This window comes from Gigantopelta aegis, chromosome 13, assembly GCF_016097555.1.
Source record: "Gigantopelta aegis isolate Gae_Host chromosome 13, Gae_host_genome, whole genome shotgun sequence".
NCBI lineage: Eukaryota > Metazoa > Mollusca > Gastropoda > Neomphalida > Peltospiridae > Gigantopelta > Gigantopelta aegis.
The window spans coordinates 11,829,334-11,854,127 of NC_054711.1; the positions used below are offsets into that span (position 1 = coordinate 11,829,334).

A 24,794-nucleotide genomic window follows, 5' to 3' on the forward strand; every position below is an offset into this window, starting at 1 on the left:
TTACTCATGATAAAATATAACAACATATTTTATAATATCTTTGTGTAACACCATTTTTATTTCAGTGTTCAGTATACATTCATGATGTACTTTATTTTATAAATTATTTAATCTTTAGCCAAAATATGCAGAAGGGGGTATTTTTCAGTAAAATAACAACAAAACCAAATGCTCTCTTCTCCTATATTTCTGCACGGTGATTTCACAAAAAGTTTTCAAGACTTACTAATTCGATTTGTTTGGTTAGAAAGTGTTTTCTTCATTTAGCCAAAGGTGCTTCATGCTACTGTGAGTTCACAGAGCGCGCCAGCGTTGAAATGATGAAACTTGCAGTTTTGGTTGTTCCAGCGATGCTGATGGAAATGGTTCAACACTGTACACTTCGCAAACTTGCTTGGTCCTGAAAACCAGTCTGTGAACGTCGCTTGGTTGCCTGTTCCTTCCCACAACCATTGGCCATCCACCTTTCTTAGACCGATATATATGTGTTTGCCCTTGTACACTAAAAAAAAGTAATACTATTCAAGAAACATTGGAAAACCCAACACCTAGTGCCCTGTACACTAAAATCACGTAATAATATTCAAGAAACATTGGAAAACAAACAACACCTTACTTCTGTACACTAAAATCAAGTAATACTATTCAATAAACGTGGGGGAAAAAAACACCTCCTAGTGCCCTGTACACCAAAAACAAGTAATACCATTCAACAAACATTGGAAAACAAATAAGACATTAGCCCTGTACACTAAAAGCAAGTAATACTATTCAAAAAATGTTAGAAAAAACCCCACCTAGTGTCCTCTATACTAAAAACAAATAATATTATTCAAGAAACATTGGGAAAAGAAACAACACCTAGTGCCCTGTACACTAAACTTAAGTAATAATATTCAATAAACATGGGAAAACAGACAATATCATTGATCTGTACACTAAAACATGTAATACTATTCAAGAAACATTGGAACACAAACAACACCTTACTTCTGTACACTAAAATCAAGTAATACTATTCAAGAAACGTTAGTAAAAAAACAACACTTAGTGTCTTGTACACTAAAAAATATTAATACTATCCAAGAAACATCGGAAAACAAACACCTCCTTGTTTCCTGCTTTGTAAAACGGGGCCCAAAATAGGTAATAATATTGAAGAAACATTGGAAACAAACACCTTGTGTCCTTTCTTTCTGACGACGTCGTGGGGCTTTTAAGATGTAACATACAAATTCTGAATGACAAAAGCCAATGATTTATTTAGTACTGTCCCAGAGGAGATAATTATATACGTTAAATTTAAGTACTTTACATCCATCCTTAACGCATACGTTTTGCATCTATTAATTATCAAACTGCCTGAGGGAAATATTGTCCTGCATTGCTGTTAGGCCAAATGAAAAAAAGAGAGTTGGTGATCGTCCTTTTGATCACACAAATCAGGGGGGGGGGGGGGGGGGGGGGTTTTTTTATTAAAATGTTTTTCTGTGAAATTTTTTCATAAAACCCTGGAGACCAGGTACGGAGCTGGCAACATCCATTTTGTTTGCGGAAGTAGCAGCCAACAGCGCATACGCCTGGATGTTGTAGTTCGTTCACTGGCCGCCAGATGGACCTGGTGATGGTTTAACCCGTTACGGTGCTTACGAAAGTTGAATTGCTGCTATCTCGACGCCTTTTTAACAGTTTTTAACATAATAAAAAATAAAATAAATTCAGGGGCGGGCGCATTTTCTCAGGTACGGGTGGGGACGATCACCAACTCTTTTGTTTATTTGGCCTTATAATAGTTGTTGTTTAGATTATGGTGTGGTGAAAATAAAAGACAGTTTACTTAGGCACGTAGACAACTGAATTAGTAACACAACAATGTTCCTAACGTCCTACTCAAAATTATCTCCACCCGATTATTTGACTACCGTATTTTCTATAATAAGCGTCGGGCCTCCTCAAATAAGGCCTGGCCTCCACTGAGAGCCTAAGGGCGGGGCGGTTCGAACTGCGATGGCTCGTTTGTCAAGGAGATGACGTGTTTTAATAATGTTTTGTTGTTTGTTTGTTCTTGTGGGTTTTTTGTTTGTTTATTCTTGTTTGTGTTTGTTTTTGTTTTGTTTTATTTTTGTTTTATTTTTTTTATTTTTTTATTTGGTACATGTATAAATATATAGCACTCTTTAAGTTTTATATATTAAATAAAATCATATTTTATTTCATATTGTATACACACACACACAGACACACGCACACACACATACACAAACATATACACACAAACACACACACACACACACACATATATATATATATATATATATATATATATATATATATATATATATATATATATATATATATATATATATATATATATATATATATATATATATATAATATATATATATATATATATATATATATATATATATATATATTCTTCAAAATAAGTAAGGGAACTCTAATAAGAATTTACAATTGCCAAAATTGTAAGGTATATTAGCCGTGCGGAATGGTTATATAATAGTGAATTAATTGGGCAAACATACAACCGGTAGTTCAGTATTACAGTAGGTCTTATGATCACCAAAGATCTTGAAGGACGATTGGGGTCAGAAGTGAAATTTGAAATTTGACGTTCTTTTATCAGTTGCATACGCCGCATCGAAAATTCAAACAATACAAATGACTAAAACCACAACAATAACAACTGTATTATGAACAGAATGAAAAAGATTGACAGAAATAATGTTCCACAGTGATTAATCGACCTTCCTGGAAATTGTCAAAATCGAGAATGACATCCCACGTACGTGTAGGACAACTGCGTGATGCACGTGCAAACTATGGAATGTGTTTCGCTGTGTTGATAAACAGAACTGAACGTTCTTTACTAGGATGTCTGTGGTCAAAACGTATGATCGGTCCAATAGTTGATATTAACATTAATATTTCAGGTTCCCCTACTTTTTTTCTTTTTTTTTAAGTGTACAAAAGGATTGGGCACAAGTTATCCAACTTACGAGGCCCTCTCCTAATTACAAAGATGTTCGTATTGAGGAGGAGGGTTATTCAGTACACTCGCGGCTGGACGTAGCCCAGTTGTAGAGGCGCTCGATTGACGCGCAGTCGGTTTGGGATCGATCCCCATCAGTGGGCCCATTAGGCTATTTCTCGTTCCAGCAAGTGTATCACGACTGGTATATCAAAGGTCGTGGTGTGTGTTATTCTGTCTGTGGGATGGTGTATATAAAAGATCCCTTGCTGCTAATGGAAAGTAAGAAATGCTTTATTTAACGACGCACTCAACACATTTTATTTACGGTTATATGGCATCAGACATATGGTTAAGGACCACACAGATTTTGAGAGGAAACCCGATGTCGCCACTTCATAGGCTACTCTATCCGATTAGCAGCAAGGGATCTTTTATTTGCGCTTCCCACAGGCAGGATAACACAAACCATGGCCTTTGTTGAACCAGTTATGGATCACTGGTCGGTGCAAGTGGTTTATACCTACCCTTAGAGCCTTGCGGAGCACTCACCCAGGGTTTGGAGTCGGTATCTGGATTAAAAATTCCATGCCTCGACTGAGATCCGAACCCAGTACCTACCAGTCTGTTGACCGATGGCATAACCACGACGCCACCGAGGCCGGTTGCTGCTAATGGAAACATGAAGCGGATTGTCTCTCTAAGACTACCCTTAACCATATGTCTGACGCCATATAACCGTAAATAAAATGTGTTGAGTGCGTCGTTAAATAAAACATTTCCTCTAATACTATATTATGTCAAAAAATACCAAATGTTTGACATCCAATAGCCGATGTTTAATAAATCAATGTGCTCTAGCGGTATCGTTAAACAAAATAAAACAAACTTAGACGTCTAATATAACTCACATGTTCTGATGGTATTCAGCATCAGCGCGTTTTTCTCCATCGTATCAAGAGTGATCAACGCGCCGCCAGCGTCTGAACAATGTGTTTTTGCTTGTGGGTAGCTCATTTCGAAACTGTTCGAGACGTGATAGCAGATAGCCACACAGCCATTGTCAGACGTCAAGAAAGTGAAGTTAGAATTTGCATTGCAAGCAGCTGAAACGATAAATAATTTACTTCAATTCTCTTCTTTCTTTTCTCTCCCCAACCCCCCCCCCCCACACACACACACACACACTTCTAGATAGGGTTTTGTTGTTGTTTTTGTTGTTGTTGTTGTTTCAAAAATATTTTATTGTCCCCAGAGATTCTTGACAGTGTCCGGGTTGAGGAGCCCCGAGTTCACTGACTTACAATTATTTATATACACGAATACTTAAAGTAACATGTACATCAATAGAAAAATGTTTTACAAACATATAATTATATAGTAAAATGATGTACATACAAATAATTATATATCATATCAAATGTACACACACACACACACACACACACACATACAGCACACACACACACACACACGCACAGACACACGCAGACACACACACATACAGACATACACACACACGTACACACACACATAGAGATACACACACACACACACATAGACACGCGCGCGCGTGCACACACACTCACATACAGACATACACACACGGACGCAGGCACACACTCACACACACACACATACACACACACAGAGACAAACACACAGAGACACACACACACACACACACACACACACACAGACACGCACACACAGAGACACACACACACAGAAAGAGAGAGAGACACATGCACACACACACATACACACACACACACACATATATATATATATATATATATATATATATATATATATATATATATATATATATATATATATATATATACACACACACACACAAACACATACACACACAAAACAAACAAACACACACACACACACACACACACATACGCACACACACACTTTACAGCCCATTAGATATAGACGTGAAGAAAGTGAAATAGATACGAAGGAGAAGCATGGTTGTACAATTGCTGCAAGATGACAGTTAAAGTTACAGTGTCTGGTTATCATATAATAATATCATGTACAAATATGAAATACAAGTTCAACTGCACTTTTAAAAAATTCGTGTGTGTTCGCTATGAATGGAGAACGTCAAAAGTATACGCTCGATTCGTCGCCTGTGCGGCCATTGCTCAGCAAACCACAAAGACAGCCTGTTGTCAATTTCAGTTAACAGGTGCGTTTGTGGATTTGAAATTGTAGGGTTCGTCTCAAAAAATGAAATGAGAAATCTTGCGCTGTACAAAGAACGTACTATTCTTTCGTTAAAACCGGTTTTGATCTTGACAACGTATTATCGACAATCGTACCTTCCTATTTAAGAATTAATATCTTATAAAGTGTAAGTAGAACTTTCAAAGTTTAGTTTGTATAACACATTGATCATGTATATATTTTTAATCAAATATACTAAAGTAGAAAATGACCCTTTTCACTTTTTAATTTTACGTGTGGTAAAATCGGCAAATTCAAATAAATATTATTTCGTTTGGAAAGGGTAATGTCTAAAGTTTGTTTTGTTTAACGACATCAGTGTTAGAGCATATTGATTTAATAATCATCTGCTTTTGGATGTCAAACGTTTGGTAATTTTGACATATAATCTAAGAGAGGAAACGGGCGCATGTGCAGGGGGAGGGTATTGGGGTCGAAACCTTTACCTGACCAAGATAAAAAAAAATTGAAATATATTTTCTGGGGGAACATGGCCCCATATAAACTTCGCTCAACGCAGTCTATAACCCCCAATATATATATATATATATATTTTTTTTTTTAGCAAGGGATCATTTATATGTACCATCCCACAGACAGGATATCACATACCATGGTCTTTTATATACCAGTCATGGCGCACTGGCTGAAACAATCCCGCCGATGGGGATCGATCCTAGACCGACCGCGCATTAAAAAACCCCACATTTTTTAGGTCTAAGTAATGAATAGAAATAACATATTGTCTTCATAAATGTTACGTATATCGAACATACCGCCCTCTTCCTCTACCCCTAGAGCGTTACGTAATTATTAACACCCCCTTACATGTAACGCGTATGCCAACCGCTGGTTACTGTCAAAATTTCAAGGCAAATCCCCCATCGACCCCTGGAAAGGTATTGTACCATACCTCTATGGATATAAATATATTTTGGAGGTGTGAGACGACCCCTCAATCAAGACAGTTAAATTTGTTCAAAATCACGTGAGAAGCTCAGCGCCTGCGCAAATCGCGTAAATTCCCAGTTCTACTGGCGTCCCGCTAATTGAAGAAAAACCAGCTGGCCATTTGTTCGCAGTTGACCTAAATAATGTAGACAAGCGAGCATTTCAAAACTATAGCGATGTGGTGGGCCTTTTATGTACCAACCAGAACTTGATAATCTATTCTAAATGCTTAAATAATAAAAATATTCCAGACACTGCAGCTTTAAGAGTATTATGTACTATAATAAACATGATATATATGTAATATAGAAAAGTGGAAGTTATTTTATAGATCGACGAAGCTTACCTTGTAAAGAACGGAGCTCATTTTGTTGAATGTTGAAGCTCTCCTCGTAGAGAAGTAAAGCTTATTTTATACTAAGCAGAAAAGTGGAACATATTTGATAGCACATTGCAGCTTACCTTTTAGAGAACGGAGCACATTTTGTTGAATGATGAAGCTCTCCTCCTAGAGAAGTTTAACTTATTTTTTAGAATGGTGGAAATTACCCTTGATAGCTGAAGAGTTCGGACATACATTCTGCAATCGTTGATTTGCGTCATCCAGTTGGCTTTGGGTGGCGTTCAGTTCGCTTTGGGTGGCGTCCAGTTGGCTTTGGGAGGTGTCCAGTTGGCTTTGGGTGGCGTTCAGTTCGCTTTGGGTGGCGTTCAGTTGGCTTTGGGTGGCGTCCAGTTGGCTTTGGGTGGCGTTCAGTTGGCTTTGGGTGGCATTCATTTGGCTTTGGGAGGTGTCCAGTTGGCTTTGGGTGGCGTTCAGTTGGCTTCGGGTGGCGTCCAGTTCGCTTTGGGTTGTACCCAGATGTGCTGTTAGCCCTGTAACCTGGCCTTTAAGATTAGAGTTAGCTGTTTGAAGCTGGGCCATAGACATCTTCAGGTCTCGAACACTGACAATAATAAGTACTTCAACAGTTGTATAGCTATTATAGATGCTGTCTATTCATTATGTGCATAATAATCAAAACAGTGGCATTATCTTTAGTAAACAATTCTTTTTCACAAACTAATAAAAGGGGGAGGGAAAGATAGTATGTTGACAGTTCTTTAGCTAGCATTAGATAATATTATAGGATATACTTCCAATCCGAATGAATAACAAAACAGCTATAGCAACCAAAATCGTATTTCTGAATAAGACTTGAGTCAAACGATCGTCGAAGACTGCCATAAGTTACTTTGATTGGTCTCGTGCATGGATGGTACGAGGTGATTGATACGTTTGTGGCCTAAAGTGGAAGGAGTCAGTTTTAGAAAAATGAAACACATTTATGTTTTTACATAATCCCCATGTACATTAACACACTTAGTCCGGCGGTCGTGGAACATAGGGATCCCTTCCTTGTAGAAGGCGGCGTCTTGGTCCTGTACGATGTCTGGTACAGCATGCATGACGTAATCATCTGAGGGAAAATGGCGACCACCAAGCTCCTTCTTCATCTTCGGGAAGAGCTAGTAGTCAGAGGGTGCCAAATCAAGAGAACAGGGCGGGTGTTCGATCAGATCGAAAACACATTCATGGACGACAGTCATGGCCACTGTGGATTTGTGGACTGGAGCATTGTCCTGCTGGAAGAGCACCCCGTTTGTCAGCTTTCCCCGCCGCATTTTTTTTTAATTATTTATTTTGTGATGTTCTTCCGTAGCTGTTTCCGGAGATCGGTGTCCTAGGCCCCGGTGATGGGAGAGACTGCTGGCTACGATTAAGTATTTCCGCCCGGTGATAGTGTGACCTTTCTCCAGGTAGTCCACCTGCAGTACTCTTTCTGCATCCCAGAATATGGAGACCATAACCCTGCCTGCGGACTTCGCCGCCTTGGTTTACGTCTCAGGAACCAGTGACTGTCAATGTTTAATTATCCGTAACAGAAAACCAAGAAAAGATAATAATTTCAAACTTTCTGTGTAATCATTCAACAAGTTGAACCTGGTGGGCTATTTCTCGTTCCAGCCAGTGAACCACGACTGGTATGTCAAAGGCCGTCGTATGTGTTATCCTGTCTGTGGGATGGTGCATATAAAAGATTCTTTGCTGCTAATCTAAAAGAGTAGCCCATGAAGTGGCGACAGCGGGTTTCCTCTCTCAATATATGTGTGGTCCTTAACCATATGTTCGACGCCATATAACCGGTAATAAAATGTTTTGAGTGCGTCGTTAAATAAAACATTTCCTTCAACAAGTTGAACTGCACACAATATCATTGAAACTGTATACCTCATCTCCTTGTACCTTAGACCACGAATTCATCAATCATCCCTCGTATGTGTGGCGTCTTGTTGCATTACTGATAGAACGAGATACTGACCAAAAAACTCACAGAATTCATCAATCATCCCTCGTATTTGTGGCGTCTTGTTGCATTACTGATAGAACGAGATACTGACAAAAAAACTCACAGAATTCATCAATCATCCCTCGTATGTGTGGCGTCTTGTTGCATTACTGATAGAACGAGATACTGACCAAAAAACTCACAGAATTCATCAATCATCCCTCGTATTTGTGGCGTCTTGTTGCATTACTGATAGAACGAGATACTGACCAAAAAACTCACAGAATTCATCAATCATCCCTCGTATTTGTGGCGTCTTGTTGCATTACTGATAGAACGAGATACTGACCAAAAAACTCACATAATTCATCAATCATCCCTCGTATTTGTGGCGTCTTGTTGCATTACTGATAGAACGAGATACTGACCAAAAAACTCACAAACAAACATAGAATATCTACTTTCAAAATATATTATAAAAAATATTTATATTATATTTTATCGATAGTAAATATTTCTATCTGTGAACAGTGTATGTGCTGTAGTACTTACACGCATTTGCATTTATAGGACAAATGATACGCCTTTCCACTTGCAATGTTCGCAAGAACTAAAACAAACAAATTTCATTTTAAACCGTTTTGTGCAATTTGTTCCGTTTAATTTCAGTTTGTATGACATATTTGTTATATTTAGTAATCCCTACTTTATAACTGAATAGTTACCTACTTAGAAATTGCAAAACAAAACCCGTACACGTATAAGGATATAAAATATATATTATATATTTTTAATTCGCATTTATATTAGTTTTGTTTCATTACTATATCAATTTAATATAATGCTCTAAGGTTTTTTTTAACGCCACCACTAGATCATTTTGAATTGTTAATAATCGGCTATTGGATGTCAAACATTTGGTAATTCTGAAAAATGTTTTTAGAGAGAAAACCCGCTACATTTTTCCATTAATAGCAAGGTATCCCATTAAAACCCAATCAGATAATGGATCCACTGAGGTGATTCGATCCTACGACGCATGCACCTCAGGCGACCGCTCTACCGACAGCTAGATCCCGCCCCACCATATTATTCCATCTCACGGGTTGTAAAACGATTTAAAGGTGCTTTCCCTGAGTTACTGTTTTGAATGGCTGCTACACTTATAAGGCCTAACAAAATATGACAATGAACTAATAGTAATTTAACATCAACCGATCACTTCTAGTTAGAGTTGGGTAGTGCCATAATTTTGATATTACGATATATTGGGATTTTTAACCAAATATTACGAACGCCAAGTTCTAAACAGTTTGCCCACTTGAATGCAAACATTTCTAGAAATATATTCATCTGTACTTGAAAGTCCTGTGTTATAGACTTGTTAACAGGCGCTAGCTGTTTCTTTAAGGTAATTTTAGTGTCTGGCTTGTCGGGAGATTATTAAACACTGTTTGTTTTTGCTACACATCGTATGGAACGTTTTTAAGTGGTTGTTTTTTTATTGTTTTTGTTTGGGTTTTTTGGGGGTTTTTTTAAAGTGGGTCGGTAGCATTTCGTAAGTCGGACAGGGACGCTAACAAATTTACTTTTTGTTACTTGGCCTTATGGTCATTATGTAACTTTAGGACTGACTTTTGAGACACTTCATGGCTTATTTTATTAACAGCTTTCAATCAATAAATTGTTAACAGAGCACACTTGATAATATATATATATATATGAATAAATGGATATATGGACATAATGGTGAAGGTGTTTGGCGGGGGAAGTGCTTCAGTTACTCCTATAAAACGAAAATTACTTACTTTCACTGCATACAGGGCAAGACACCGATCTTCTGTTTTGAAACTGAAATAAAAAGTTAAAATTTGTTTTGTTTAACGACACCACTAGAACACATTGAGTCATTAATCATCAGCTACTAAATGTCAAACATTTGGTAATTTATGACATATAGACTTAGAGAGGAAACCCACTACATTTTTCCATTAGCAGCAAGGGATATTTTATATGCACCATACCATACCATACCATAACACATAGTACATACCACGACCTTTGATATACCAGTCGTAGTGCACTGGCTAGAACGACAAATAGCCCAAATGGACACACCGACAGAGAGATGGATCTTAAACCGACCGCGCATCAAGCGAGCGCTTTATCACTGGGCTACGTCCCGCTCTCTGAAACTGAACTAAAGATAGCTTTACATACACTGTTTGAGAAATCTGTGAAAGGTTTCTGACGGTTGTCAATAAATTAGCATAACCTGTTCCACCGGTGACACCCGCCAGGAGCTTAGCTACGACATTTCATTTCATATCAACTTATTTTCATGCTTATATCTAATTCAGGGTGAAGCACGTTGTCCTGAGCACACACACCTGAGTTATCTGGGTTGTTAGTTGGTTAGTGTTTAGTGAGAGAGATAATAGGGTGTAGTGGCCTCAAACCTACCACCTTAAGAACTCGCTCTGGGTTGGAGCCGGTACCTACCAGCCATCGATGGCTTAACGACTGCGCCACGGAGGTCGGTTTCGAAAGAGAGAAAGACGTTTTATTTAACGACGCATCAGACATATGGTTAAGGACCACACAGATATTGAGAGAGGAAGCCCGCTGTCGCCATTTCATAGGCTACTCTTTCCGATTAGCAGGGTGGTACATACCACAACCTTTGATATACCAGTCGTGGTGCACTGGTTGGAAGGAGAAATAGCCCAATGGGCCCACCGACGAGGATCGATCCCACCAGAGGTCGGTTTAGCAACGACAAAAGCGTTATCGGCGATCAAGTCCGTATGGTTGCACAACGCAGAGTCCAATGAATATTTGGTACTATAGTGGTGGATTCCACGAATATGTATTTATTGCCTCGTCTACAGGAGGACAACCACTACCGAGGAGATCCTTTTCTGGACAATGCATAATATTTGCTCCGCCACAAAGAGGATTGTATGACACTATGACCCTTGTCGTGGTGCACTGGCTGGAACGAGAAATAGTCCAATGGGCCCGCCGGCAGGGAGTCGAACCTAGAACGACCGCGCATCAGACGAGCGTTTTCCCACATGACTACGTACATTTAAAGAATATGGTATCAATTACTTACAAAGATGCACTTATTGGTATTCGATAGATCTTGTATAAACATTTGGCCAAACAGAACGTTATTATCAATTCGGGGCAGGATTTAGCTCAGTCGGTAGAGTGCTTGCGTGAGGTGCTTGCGTCGTAGGATCGAACCACCTCGGTGGATCCATTCACCTGACTGGGTTTTTCCTCGTTCCAATTAGTGCACAACAACTGGTCAAAGGCCGTGGTATGTGCTTTCCTGTCTGTGGGAAAGTGCATATAAAAGATCTCTTGCTGCATTAGGACAAATGTAGCGGGTTTCATTTGATGATTACGAATCAGAATTACCAAATGTTTGACATCCAATAGCCAATGATTAATTAATCGATGTGCTCATGTGGTGTCATTAAACAAAACAAACTTTATTATGAATTTACGCGGGATCTACAGAATATTTAAAATTATTACTATACAGAAAGATACATCAAAACAAACTTTATTATGAATTTATGCGGGATCTACAGAATATTTAAAATTATTACTATATAGAAAGATACATCAAAACAAACTTTATTATGAATTTACGCGGGATCTACAGAATATTTAAAATTATTACTATATAGAAAGATACATCAAAACAAACTTTATTATGAATTTACGCGGGATCTACAGAATATTTAAAATTATTACTATACAGAAAGATACATCAAAACAAACTTTATTATGAATTTACGCGGGATCTACAGAATATTTAACATTATTACTATATAGAAAGATACATCAAACGGCATTAAACAAAACAAACTTTATTATGAATTTACGCGGGATCTACAGAATATTTAAAATTATTACTATAAAGAAAGATACAGCAAAACAAACTTTATTATGAATTTACGCGGGATCTACAGAATATTTAAAATTATTACTATACAGAAAGATACATCAAAACAAACTTTATTATGAATTTACGCGGGATCTACAGGGATCTACAGGATATTTAAAATTATTACTATATAGAAAGATACATCAAAACAAACTTTATTATGAATTTACGCGGGATCTACAGAATATTTAAAATTATTACTATATTATTACTAACAGAAAGATACATCAAAACAAACTTTATTATGAATTTACGCGGGATCTACAGGGATCTACAGGATATTTAAAATTATTACTATATAGAAAGATACATCAAAACAAACTTTATTATGAATTTACGCGGGATCTACAGAATATTTAAAATTATTACTATATAGAAAGATACATCAAAACAAACTTTATTATGAATTTACGCGGGATCTACAGAATATTTAAAATTATTACTATACAGAAAGATACATCAAAACAAACTTTATTATGAATTTACGCGGGATCTACAGAATATTAAAAATTATTACTATACAGAAAGATACATCAAAACAAACTTTATTATGAATTTATGCGGGATCTACAGAATATTTAAAATTATTACTATATAGAAAGATACATCAAACGGCATTAAACGTATACGTCCGACGTAAGAACTACAATATTAAAATTTGTGGCATTAAAGTACGAGATGTTCAAAAATATTATATTGACTCCAAATGGAATTCAGTAACTGATGTTTCTAATCTCAAACATGAAATGAAATTTGATCCAAAATATATTGAAAACATATTTAAACAAAATAGTGATTTTTGGCATTTTGCCATAAAAGTACAAGTTGCAGTTTTTCTTTGATCATTTTGTGTGCAACAGACATTAAATGTTGCATCCCTCAATATAAGTTGTTGGGTTTTTTCAATTACAAATTTATGTTACATTTTTGTTAGCAATAGTTTAGGTCTTGTCAAACAATAATAATGTCTTAAAAGCTTACCGCCTCTGTCACAACAGCGTAGAGACATAGCACAGTGAGTGCAGAAAATGCCCGAGAAATCATTTTCAAATTGTGGCAAGTGGAGTTAAACAAAACGCTGTAGGTTTCCTCTGTGATACACGAATCAGTAGGAATACCTTTTTGTAGAAATCTGTTGTAGTTACAATCAATAAATGTATGTAGCAGTTCTTTCACTTGATTGGACTAGTTGCGTTCAACGCAGCTATTGGTTGTCTTTGTGGTCGTATTGCTAGCTAGAGAATATTGCATTGTAGTTATTTTTGTCTCGCCTCGACGAAGTTTTTTATGCTTAGCTGAACGTTCTAGCTTTCGCGTTTATCTCACAAAAATGTCAAGTTTTAGTTCACTGGATCGTCGTTTATGATTGAAACTATAACGCTTCATCTAATTATTGTTAAATTATTTTTATTATTATCTTTTAAATTATTTATTTCCGTAATTAATTATTTTTAGATCTCTCTCTCTCTCTCTCTCTCTCTCTCTCTCTCTCTCTCTCTCTCTCTCTCTCTCTCTGTCTCTCTGTGTGTGTGTGTGTGTGTGTGTGTGTGCACGTGCAAATTATACGTATAATAGTGACTTGGGAGAGCAGGTTAAGTGCTACACCGGAAGTACTTCCAAATTGTTGTATCACTCATTAGGTATTTTAATAGGCGGCAGAGCACAAAACCTTGGAATTTGGTACCCACATTTGTTCTACTTGTGTTTTTTTGTTTTATCTTTGAATGGAACTGAGTGTGAATCCAGGAGACTTGGCACCCTTGAGGATTTTAAAATATTCCAGATGGCGTCCAAGATGACCGCTAAAAGATAAAATTGACAATAGCTTGGATTACTATATCACTTAGGACACAACGATGATGTCTTACTGGGTCTTAGGGGTCATGAAATTTGTTTTCAACTAACAGTGTTAGTCATGATATGACGTCAAAAAATAAATCCAATACGACTCGGAGAAGAAGACAATTGGAGGTTGTTGTTGGTTTTGGGGTTTGGGGGTGGGTTTTTTTTTCTTCTTTTCTTTGCATCTTACATCATCTAGGTAACGGCATCAGTGTCTGGGTTTTAGGGGTTAAAGAATTCATGTATAGCAACTTCTTGTTAACTGGAATATTATATTATCATTAAAATTCAAGATGGCTACCAAAATGGGCACCAAGATAAAGAAGTAGACAAATATTGCATTATATTTGACGCCCAAAAATAATTGTGTGGGTTTTTTGGGGTATCAGTAATTCAGTTATCACAACCATATGCTAATGCAGACATATTGTATCATTGTTTTGAACCCAAGATGGATACCACAGTGCTTATAGAAAGAATATACAGTATCGTACAAATGAAGCAATCCACCTTACCAACATTGATAAATGGGCACATGGTTACAAATCATAAACAAAATTAAAGGGACATTCCTGAGTTTGCTGCATTGTAAGATGTTTTCGACTAATAAAATATTTCTATGATTAAACTTACATATTAAATATATTTTCTGGTTTAGAATATCAATGTCTGTATATTCAATGTGTTTCTGGTCGTCTTAATATTTCTAAGAAGCCCAAACTGGATTTATTCTTGAAATAATTTCGTACGTACGAAAAAATTATATTTTTGGAAATAAAATGAAATTTTACCTAGTACAAATATTAGAACGATCAGAAACACGTTTAATATATAGCCACTACTATTTTATGCAGAAAAATATATTTGATATGTAATTGCAATCGTTAAAAAGTCTTTCTTAGTCGATAACATCTAAAAAGTGCAGCAAACTCAGGAATGCCCCTTTAATGTTGTTTAGTGAAAAAATATAGAATGAGTTTTTATCAATGTAATTTTCTGCATTTTATTGACCATAACAATTTTCACCGTGGAATGACAATTACAAGTGTATGTTTCTGCTTATACATACAGATGACTGGTCAGCACAAAAGGAATCAAGAAGCCACATATTCCCGTGGTACAAATAATAACAAATTAGGATTTGCTATCAACCCCAAAATATTTGATTTTGAAAATGAGTGGCCTAGTAATAACATACACACAGAAAACTGTTCATGATAGATGAACTTTTGAACATCCACATTTCCAAAAGGGGCATACTGGTTGAATATCTGCACAGAAACAGTTGCATGATTTAATTGGGTTCCGGCTTCATTGAACAAGGAAATGATGTGGATCGTTCATCTTCTGACCAACAGAAATATGTGACATCTACATCTGTAGACTGTTTTCAACATAGATATTTGAAAAGGTTCGCATTTGTAGTGCCCACAAATGTCGCAACGACCACAAATGTCACAACGACCACAAATGTTGCACTGTTAATGCTGATGCAATATTCCACTTAGCAAGAAGTTGTTATAAATAAATACCATAACTCCTAAAACCCAGATACTAATATAATTACTTTTGCTTTAGATAATGTTGGATGAAACAAACAACATAAAACAAACCCTAAAACAAACAAATAAAACAATGTGAAATTTTATCCCCTCTAATAGTTTCCTTAAAGGAATGCACGCGCAAGGCCTTTGGACTGGTAGGCATATTCAACGATATGCAATGCACACTATTGCTTAATATCAAGTATATCTGTATGTTTAATTAATAAAACGGTTAAATGTGATGGCTATTATATTTTGTTCCATCGCAGTGAATACGCCATCTGGCGAGTCGGTGGTTACGTAATACTTAACGTGTCACGTCAGGAATTAGTGTTAGGACTGAAGAAACAAACTTACCTGATTATTGTGGGATGGTGAAAGCAAGCACCTCAAGCGAGCACTCAACCGACTGAGCCAAATTCTGCTCCCCATCCCAGTAAGCCAACAATAAGTATATATTATTTAACTACACAAAATAAATCACATTTGTCAAAGTGGCTACAAACTAAGTTGAAATCATGTGATGTCCTTTCATTGAAGAAAATGAAATATTAAATGTTATAAAACAACTGAAAAACAGTAAGGCACCTGGAATCGATAATATCATTAATGAATATAGGAAAACAACTGCCGGCATGGTGCTACCAATCTATAGTAAACTGTTTAACATAATCTTCTACAACAGTGTTTTTCCTAATGAATGGTTGACTGGAGTAATTAAACCCATTTTTAAAAATAAAGGAAATCGTTCATTACCAGAAAATTATAGACCAATAACGTTGCTCTATTGCATCTCTAAACTATTCACCACAATTTTAAATAACCGATTAAATGATTTTATTGAAGAAAATAATATATTAAATGAATCTCAAACTGCTTTCCGAAAAGGCTACTCTACTACCGACCATCTATTTAATATACATTCTCTGATCGAAATTTTAAAGATAAGAAAAAAGAAATTATGTTGTGCTTTTGTAGATTTCCGAAAAGCTTTTGATCTAATTTCTAGAACTTGCCTCTGGCAGAAATTGTTAGAAAATAATATAAATGAAAAATTCTTTAAAATAATTTATCAAATGTATCAAATGAAAGCTCGGACCGACAAGGAGAAAACTTGTCGCCTGTGCTGTTTTCCATTTATTTAAAGATCTAAATAATTACTTAAAACGCCAAAATTTTACTGGGGTATCCCTGGATACAGATGAAACGTTCTATGAAACAGCTCTTTACCTTTTATGTTTATTATATGCTGACGATACTGCGCTTCTCGCATCAAACGCCTCTGACTTACAACAATCTCTAAATGTCTTTTCACAATATTGCAATAAATGGAAACTCAAAGTAAATGCAAGTAAAACTAAACTAATAATTTTCAATGGCACCAGTAATGATTACAAGAATGTTTTTACATTTGGAAATGATGTGCTTGAAAACGTAAAAGAATATAAGTATCTAGGTCTTACTTTTATCAAACTAAATAAATTTAATACAAGCAAAAAACAACTAACTCAAAAGGTAACAAAAGCAATGTACTTTGTTCTGTCTCAATCTAAAGACAATACCTTTTCATCAGAATGCAAATTAAAACTATTTGACTCTATTGTACTCCCGATTCTCTTATACGGATGCGAAATATGGGGTTACGAAAACATCGATATCATTGAAAATATTCATGTAAAATTCTTAAGACACATTCTACCAAGAAAAATGCACCCCGCTATTCAGGTTATATGGAGAACTAGGAAGAAAACCCCTTAAATTAATTATTCAACAAAGAATTATACGTTTTGGGGTCCGTATCGTATCTGGTAAACAAACAAAATCATCGATTTTACTGCATGAATTAATATTAACGACTCTTCTGTTAATGGATATAGTTATAAATGGATAAAAATGGTCGAAGATATACTTAACCAGCTAGGTATGACAAATGTTTGGATGTTACGGAACTTTTCACCCATAAAAATACTTCTTAAGCAAGTAAAATTAAGACAAAACGACCAGTATTTACAACAATGGAATAGTAACATAGCTTTATCATCAAGGGGTAAGAAAACCTTAGATTAGAAAACTATCTTATTATATTACCACAAACATTTTGGGCTATATTACTCAAATTTAGAACATCTAACCACTACTTACCAAACGAAATAGGACGCTGGAACAACACCCTAGTAGAAGATCGAACGTGCCCAACTATACATATATATGTGTGCGCGTCTGATTAGCACATTTTGGTAGTAATTACAATAATGTGACATTACATTACTTTATTCTAATTGTATTTTATTATTGCCTTTATTATTCTGTTGTATTTGTATTATACTATTGTCTCTATTACTGTATTGCACTTGTATTAATACCATTGTACTATTGTCTCCTGTAAACTCTATATTGCCACTACAGTTTATATATCATGTTCCTCATATGCCGTTGTGTAAAGGCCTGAGCATAATAAAGTTCTGTTCTGTTCTGTTCTGTTCTGTTCTGTTCTGTTCTGACTCACTGAAATGATAAACTGAGTGTTTTCTTAGCTAATAGGTCTATTCTATTAGTTGCCCGTACCCGTGATTCCTGATTGGCAGGTGTATATTTGGTAGGTAACCAGACATGGCAATTAATGCAGTTTAGACACAACATGACGACGATGGGCCTTCCGGTATTATTAACATCACAGGTCATTGTGATGTAGCAAATTTGTTGCTAGTGTGATGCGTCGTGGCATGTCCTAATATTGGTCTTTGTCTTTGAGAAAATGTATACTTATGCTACTAGCATGCAGTCACCGTATTGCTATAGAAAATTAAAACGTTATCCAACAAATAACCTGCCACCCCTAAAATGGTAATGGACATTATCAGCAGACACTGAATAATTATGTAAAACTCTTGATTCAGGGGCGTAGGCCAGGGGGGTCGGAGGGTTCGGACGAGTAGTATATCCCCCCCCCCCCCCCCCCGAACACACACACACACACACACAAACACACACACACACACACACACGCTGAAGCAAATGGTCCGCTTTCAGAACTAAAACATACAGGTTTATACATATGGAGTTTCTGGTGGTGCAAAAACAAAATAGAAAAAGGTCCACTTGGTTCATATTCGAACCCACCAAAAGTTGAGACGGGCCTGTAAGCCAACCACAACTATACATCAGAGACGCATGTACCTTTCTATAGTCCGTCCCATGCTCATATACAAATGCTTTTTTGTAAATAATTTCGGTTTAGTTTGATGTAAGAAGAAAAGTAAAACTGGTTTGGAAATAACTAAAAACGACAATTTGTGTGTGCAATTAAAAAAAAATCTGTTTGGAAATAAATAAAACTGTAATACATACCATAGTAAAAACACTATGCTTACAGCTTTATGGCCACCATTTTGGTTTATGAACTGGTGTAGTCTTCCTTTATTGTAATTCTGTGTGGCATTTGGATTATGGACAAACTAAAACCATACCTGACACCACTCTTCTGCTTAGCTTAGGTACTTGTGCTTTCACCTGTCAGGTGTAATTAATATCAACCTGGGTGTTATAGTCTGTTTCAAATTACATATGTTTTGCAATAAAATTGTAAATACATCTCATTCTCTATCTATAACAGGTCATTTATTGTCATTTTGTGTACGGGTTGTTTCAATACCATAACAGGTCATGATAATACTAACACATTTTTATGGTTTTTATTCCAGGGATTTTAATTATGGCGTGAATATGCCGTAAAATACGGCTTTATAATGCAGTAATAATGCGTTATAACGCCGCAAGAGGGCATTATAACACTGTAATACGGCGTTATAATGCCCTATTACGGCATTAAAACGCCGTACTAAAAGTAGTGATTTATTTGTTTTGGCGGAAATCAGCCACTGTATGAACCCGTTTAGTAGGATTTCATATCCTCGATTTTGCGGGAACTCACATTGCAAACAGTGACGTCACGCATATACTAGTAATCGATATTCCCGCTTTCGTACTTAATATATACTTCCTGTGGCGTTTTCCAGATTGCCTCGTGGTTAACAATTAAAGGATGTCGAACAAAATAGCTTCATTCTGTGCTGTAAAAGAACAGACAGGTACCGATAATGACATATCAACTGTCCCTGTTCCCAGTATCAGCGGCGTGCGGCCGCCGATTAAATCGCGCACCGAAAATTCCCAAAGGAATATCCCGCGGTGTAGAATCTAAAAATCTAGCACTGTACAAAAATGGCAAAAGGAGGATTTAGTTAAAACAAATGCCACTTTGTTGCTACAGTTTGAAGAAAACACCAAAAGGCGATGTTACACTTATGATGTTCTCGCTCTGCAAAAGATTTCAAAAAGAAATACAGTATAGGGGAGACCGGGGTTGGTTATCACATGGGTTGGTTGTCACAATGGCCGTATCTCTTCCATTAAACGGCGTAAGCGTACTGGACTAAGACAGGTATGTGGCTTGAAATGTTTATATTCCGCCATATTTAAATTACGAAGAATTCACGGCATTTTTCTGAGATTTCAAAAGTTGACATATTTTTAGTACAGTGTGGGGGCAGGTTTTACACGGTGTCGGCGGTTGGTTGTCACATACAATAACACGTGACAACCAACCCCGGTAACGCAAAAGCATGGTGAATTGCAATTGACATACTTGCAAGTAGTACACGGGCCTGTATGGTGTCATGACCTACTTTCCCGTGATCACGTGACCTTGGTAGGAGACAATGGCCTTGGTGAGGTGTGTGACCGTGGTAGAAGACAATGGCCTTGGTGCAGACAATGGCCTTGGAAAGGTATGTGATCATGGTAAGAAACAATAGCCTTGGTGCAGGTGTGCGACCTTGTTAGGAGACAATGGCCTTGATGCAGACAATAGCCTTGGAAAGGTATGCGATTATGGTAAGCGACAATGGCCTTGGTGCAGGTGTGCGACCTTGCTAGGAGACAATGGCCATGTTGTAAGTGTGCGACCTTGGTAGGAAACAATAGCCTTAGTGCAGGTGTGCGACCATGTTAGGAGACAATGGCCTTGGAAAGGTATGCGATTATGGTAATAGATAATGCCCTTGGTGCAGGTGTGCGACCTTGCTAGGAGACAATGGCCATGGTGTAAGTGTGCGACCTTGGTAGGAAACAATAGCCTTGGTAAGGTATGCGATCATGGTAAGAGACAATGGCCTTGGTGCAGGTGTGCGATCATGGTGTATTCAATCAATTCAATTCAATTTATTGCATATTACCAAACAAACTGGTGTCGGCAAACAAATAAAATCAAAGAAAGATACAACATCAATAACAACAACAACAATTAATAATAATAATAACAATATTAATGTACAGGCCAGGTGTAAGTCTGACCTTGGTGTTGATTTTGGCTTCATTGTATAACGTCTATTGTGTTTGTTTTGTGGGGGGTTTTGTATTCACAGTGGACATACACGTGGATGTTTTTTCACAGTGTTTTATTCTAGTTGACTTGACACCAAAAATAAAATAATAGCCGTTAAAAGATTTCTCGTGGGGAAGGACTGTAACTGCCACACAGAATGAATGGTATCATATACAAATTATGAAAAGAACATACACTGGTATGGTTTAGTTTAAACTGAGACTTTAATGTCGCCAGACAAAATGCGTGTGTGATGATTTTCATTCATTTGTAACACATTGTCGACGTTTTCTTTGTTGCCGTCATTCAGCCATTCATTCCTTCGTTTAATAATAGAGGGGTACAAAGGATGCACGATCAATAGCTTTCTATTCAATCTGTAAACCTTTATTGATAGCCATGTTACAACTGTCGGGACCTCATTCAAAGGCATTTTATTACGCCTCTCAGTGTTTATGAAACCAGGTGAACTGCAAAAGAAATACCGACGCGTGCCCGTCTTAAGCAGCAGAGTAAATCCTTTTATGGTATGCACACTGACCGTCAAAGTTTGTTTGTGTTTAGCGACATCACTAGAGGACATTGATTTATTAATCTATCTATCTATCAGCAAGATCCTGTAATGGAGCATCTTTCATTCTCAGCTGATACACAATTTAGGAATGGCAAGAGAGATAAAAAAAAAAAACCCAGCAATCGTCGAACGGCATCACAAATGTTATAAATAATTCACTATATTGCTATATTACAATAAACATACAACAAAGATACCAGCAATCGCCGAACAGCATCACAAATGTTAAAAATAATTCACTATATTGCTATATTACAATAAACATACAACAAAGATACCAGCAATCGCCGAACAGCATCACAAATGTTAAAAATAATTCACTATATTGCTATATTACAATAAACATACAACAAAGATACCAGCAATCGCCGAACAGCATCACAAATGTTAAAAATAATTCACTATATTGCTATATTACAATAAACATACAACAAAGATACCAGCAATCGTCGAACAGCATCACAAATGTTAAAAATAATTCACTATATTGCTATATTACAATAAACATATAAAAAAGGTGGCCTTTGCCAATGTTCCGAAGATATTGCACTTGATAAATTAAACACCAGATGGAAAGGAAATTGCTACATGGATGACAAATACCATGACGCAGTTACACGTGGCGCATGTGACATATTTACACTATATCTTTATTATTACAAACACTTCTATAACTGTCTTGTATATTCCTACAATACCGCAACATTTGATACACAAATAGTTATGCTTGATAAGCTAGTGGTAAATAATTTCATAAAGATAAATTATCGCATTAGGAATCATGAAGGGGTTTTTTTTCCATGACAAACACTAAACATGTACTACTCCTAGATATAAATATACTTTTTGTTGGAGCAAATGCATATGCGACTGCACCCCTATGTGACCTCTGACCTCTTTTTAAGGAAGTCATTTATGAACATATTAATATTATTAAAAGTAATGAAATATTTCGCCTAATTGCAATATTTGTTGAAACACCGAACCATTTCCTATAAATTGTATGCAAAACGAGCTGTTTAACTGAATAGAGTGTCTGATCAAAATCCGCGTGTTTGCGAGACAGAATAGCAGAAAAGGAATTTTTGAAATTATAATTTTGAATCTGTTGCTATTTTAACAATATTTGTCTATGGGGCTACAAGTTTCACCGAAGGTGGTAGTATCCATATTATTATATTAATGGGTGTGAAATATCAAATATACAGTCCCCATACATCTTAAATAATTCCATATTCAGTAGGCCTATCGTTATTTTTTATTATTATTATTATTATTATTATTATTATTATTATTAATTTTTTTGTTTTACTATAAATGAAAAAACCCACCTGGGAATGAATAATGATCACAATACTTTATTCACGCAATAGTATGGTAACTTTGTTTCAAGTAAAGTAACGATAAATAAGTACATTACTTTACTGCATACTTATTACCATGTCATTCAGTAAACGGATACCCCCGCATCGTATGTTATCGCCTTGTGATAAGTGGCCAACTGTATTGTTGTTGGGTAGCAGGTTTAAATTCAGATCAGAGAAAGCAAAACCTACAAAAGCCAGCATGGTCCACCCCAATAACGCACTAAATATTCATTAAGTGGATTAGTTTTCATATAAGTTTACTAATCAAAATATGCCTTGGGACCATCTGAATTTCAGTAAAGGAACATGCATGTGTACATCACACATGCCGAATTACAGTCATAAATTGAATTAAAAGAAAACAAAATACCAGTAATTTAACAGCATCACAAATGTTATATATAATTCACTATATTGCTCAAAAGAAAAAGAAAAATCTATAAACAAAATTGCGCAGTTAACTGAAACAAATACAGGGGCGTAGGCTAGGGGGGTTCGGGGGGTTGGGACGAAACACACACACACACACACACACACCCGCTGAAGCAAATGGTCCCCTTTCAGAACTAAAACATACAGGTTTATACATATGGAGTTTCTGGTGGTGCAAAAACAAAATAGAAAAAGGTCCACTTGGTTCATATTCGATCCCCCCCCCCCCCCCCCCCCCCCACCACCAGGTCCAGATCACGCTACGCCCCTGAAACAAATAGCTATGTTGGTGGGTTTTTTGCAACAAAGTGTCAGTGCATTACAGTAAACATGCAACAAACGTGGCCTTTGCCGATGTTCCGAAGATAATGCTGCTGATAAAAGTAAACAACAGATGGAAAGGAAATTGCTAAACGGATGACAAATACCACGACGAAGTTACACGTGGCGCATGTGTCATATTTGTACTAGATCTTTATTATTACAAACACTTCTATAACTGTCTTGTATATTCCTACAATACCGCAACATTTGATACACAAATAGTTATGCTTGATAAGATAGTGGTAAATAATTTCATAAAGATAAATTAACGCATTAGGAATCATGAAGTCCCCCCCCCCCCCCCAACAAAAACACCGCAGAATTAAGTGAAGAAATGTTTTTAATAAATCACTAATTGGATATAAACATACCTCCCAGAAATGGTTTTTGCTTTTTCTTTTGTTCAATTATCTTTGATATTATATAACATCTGTGATACTGTTCGATTGCTGCCTTTTTCATTTAGAGCTTCTTTTCTTTTCTTCAGTTATCTTTGATATTATATAACATCTATGACACTGTTCGATTGCTGCCTTTTTCATTTAGAGCTTCTTTTCTTTTGGGCATGTTTCGTGTAGACATTTATTAGAAAGTCCAGCCGTCACTTACCAGACTCAGAATATGGAAATTCAGAGCATAAACCTTATAATATTTTTTTTTTTTACTTATGTTCATATACGTATGAAACAAAACTCACCGTTTTGATTAATAAAGTATAATTTAAATTACTTTGTGGATTATTTGTAAATGTGATAACGAGAGTTTGACGGCACGTGAAGTATTATTTGTGTAATCTCTTGCATTACGACTCCTTTCCAGTCATTTTCCTCGCGTTTGTTTCATATTCTTT

The 24,794-nt window shown here is 36.4% G+C and overlaps 1 protein-coding gene across 1 annotated transcript; it reads right to left on the reverse strand.

Moving 5' to 3' along the window:
- Nucleotides 1-37: 37 nt before the first annotated feature.
- Nucleotides 38-13,574, reverse strand: LOC121387780. The gene is made up of 6 exons (XM_041518986.1): nucleotides 13,460-13,574; nucleotides 10,323-10,365; nucleotides 9,067-9,124; nucleotides 6,737-7,131; nucleotides 3,904-4,098; nucleotides 38-502 (listed from the first exon to the last, which is right to left on the reverse strand). The coding sequence occupies exons 1-6, from the start codon at nucleotides 13,520-13,522 to the stop codon at nucleotides 279-281; spliced, it is 978 nt and encodes a 325-aa protein (XP_041374920.1). The 5' UTR covers nucleotides 13,523-13,574; the 3' UTR covers nucleotides 38-278.
- Between the last annotated feature and the right edge of the window lie 11,220 nt (nucleotides 13,575-24,794).

Bases quoted from the DNA above. Each gene is read 5' to 3' on its own strand.
- LOC121387780 (XM_041518986.1), bottom strand. From the start codon at position 13,522: ATGATTTCTCGGGCATTTTCTGCACTCACTGTGCTATGTCTCTACGCT. The intron at 7,132-9,066 runs GTAAGTACTACA...TATTATTGTCAG, and splicing joins TCCTATAAATGCAAATGCGT to TGTTCGAGACCTGAAGATGT. The intron at 503-3,903 runs GTGAGTTATATT...ACTTTTTTTTAG, and splicing joins GCTGAATACCATCAGAACAT to TGTACAAGGGCAAACACATA.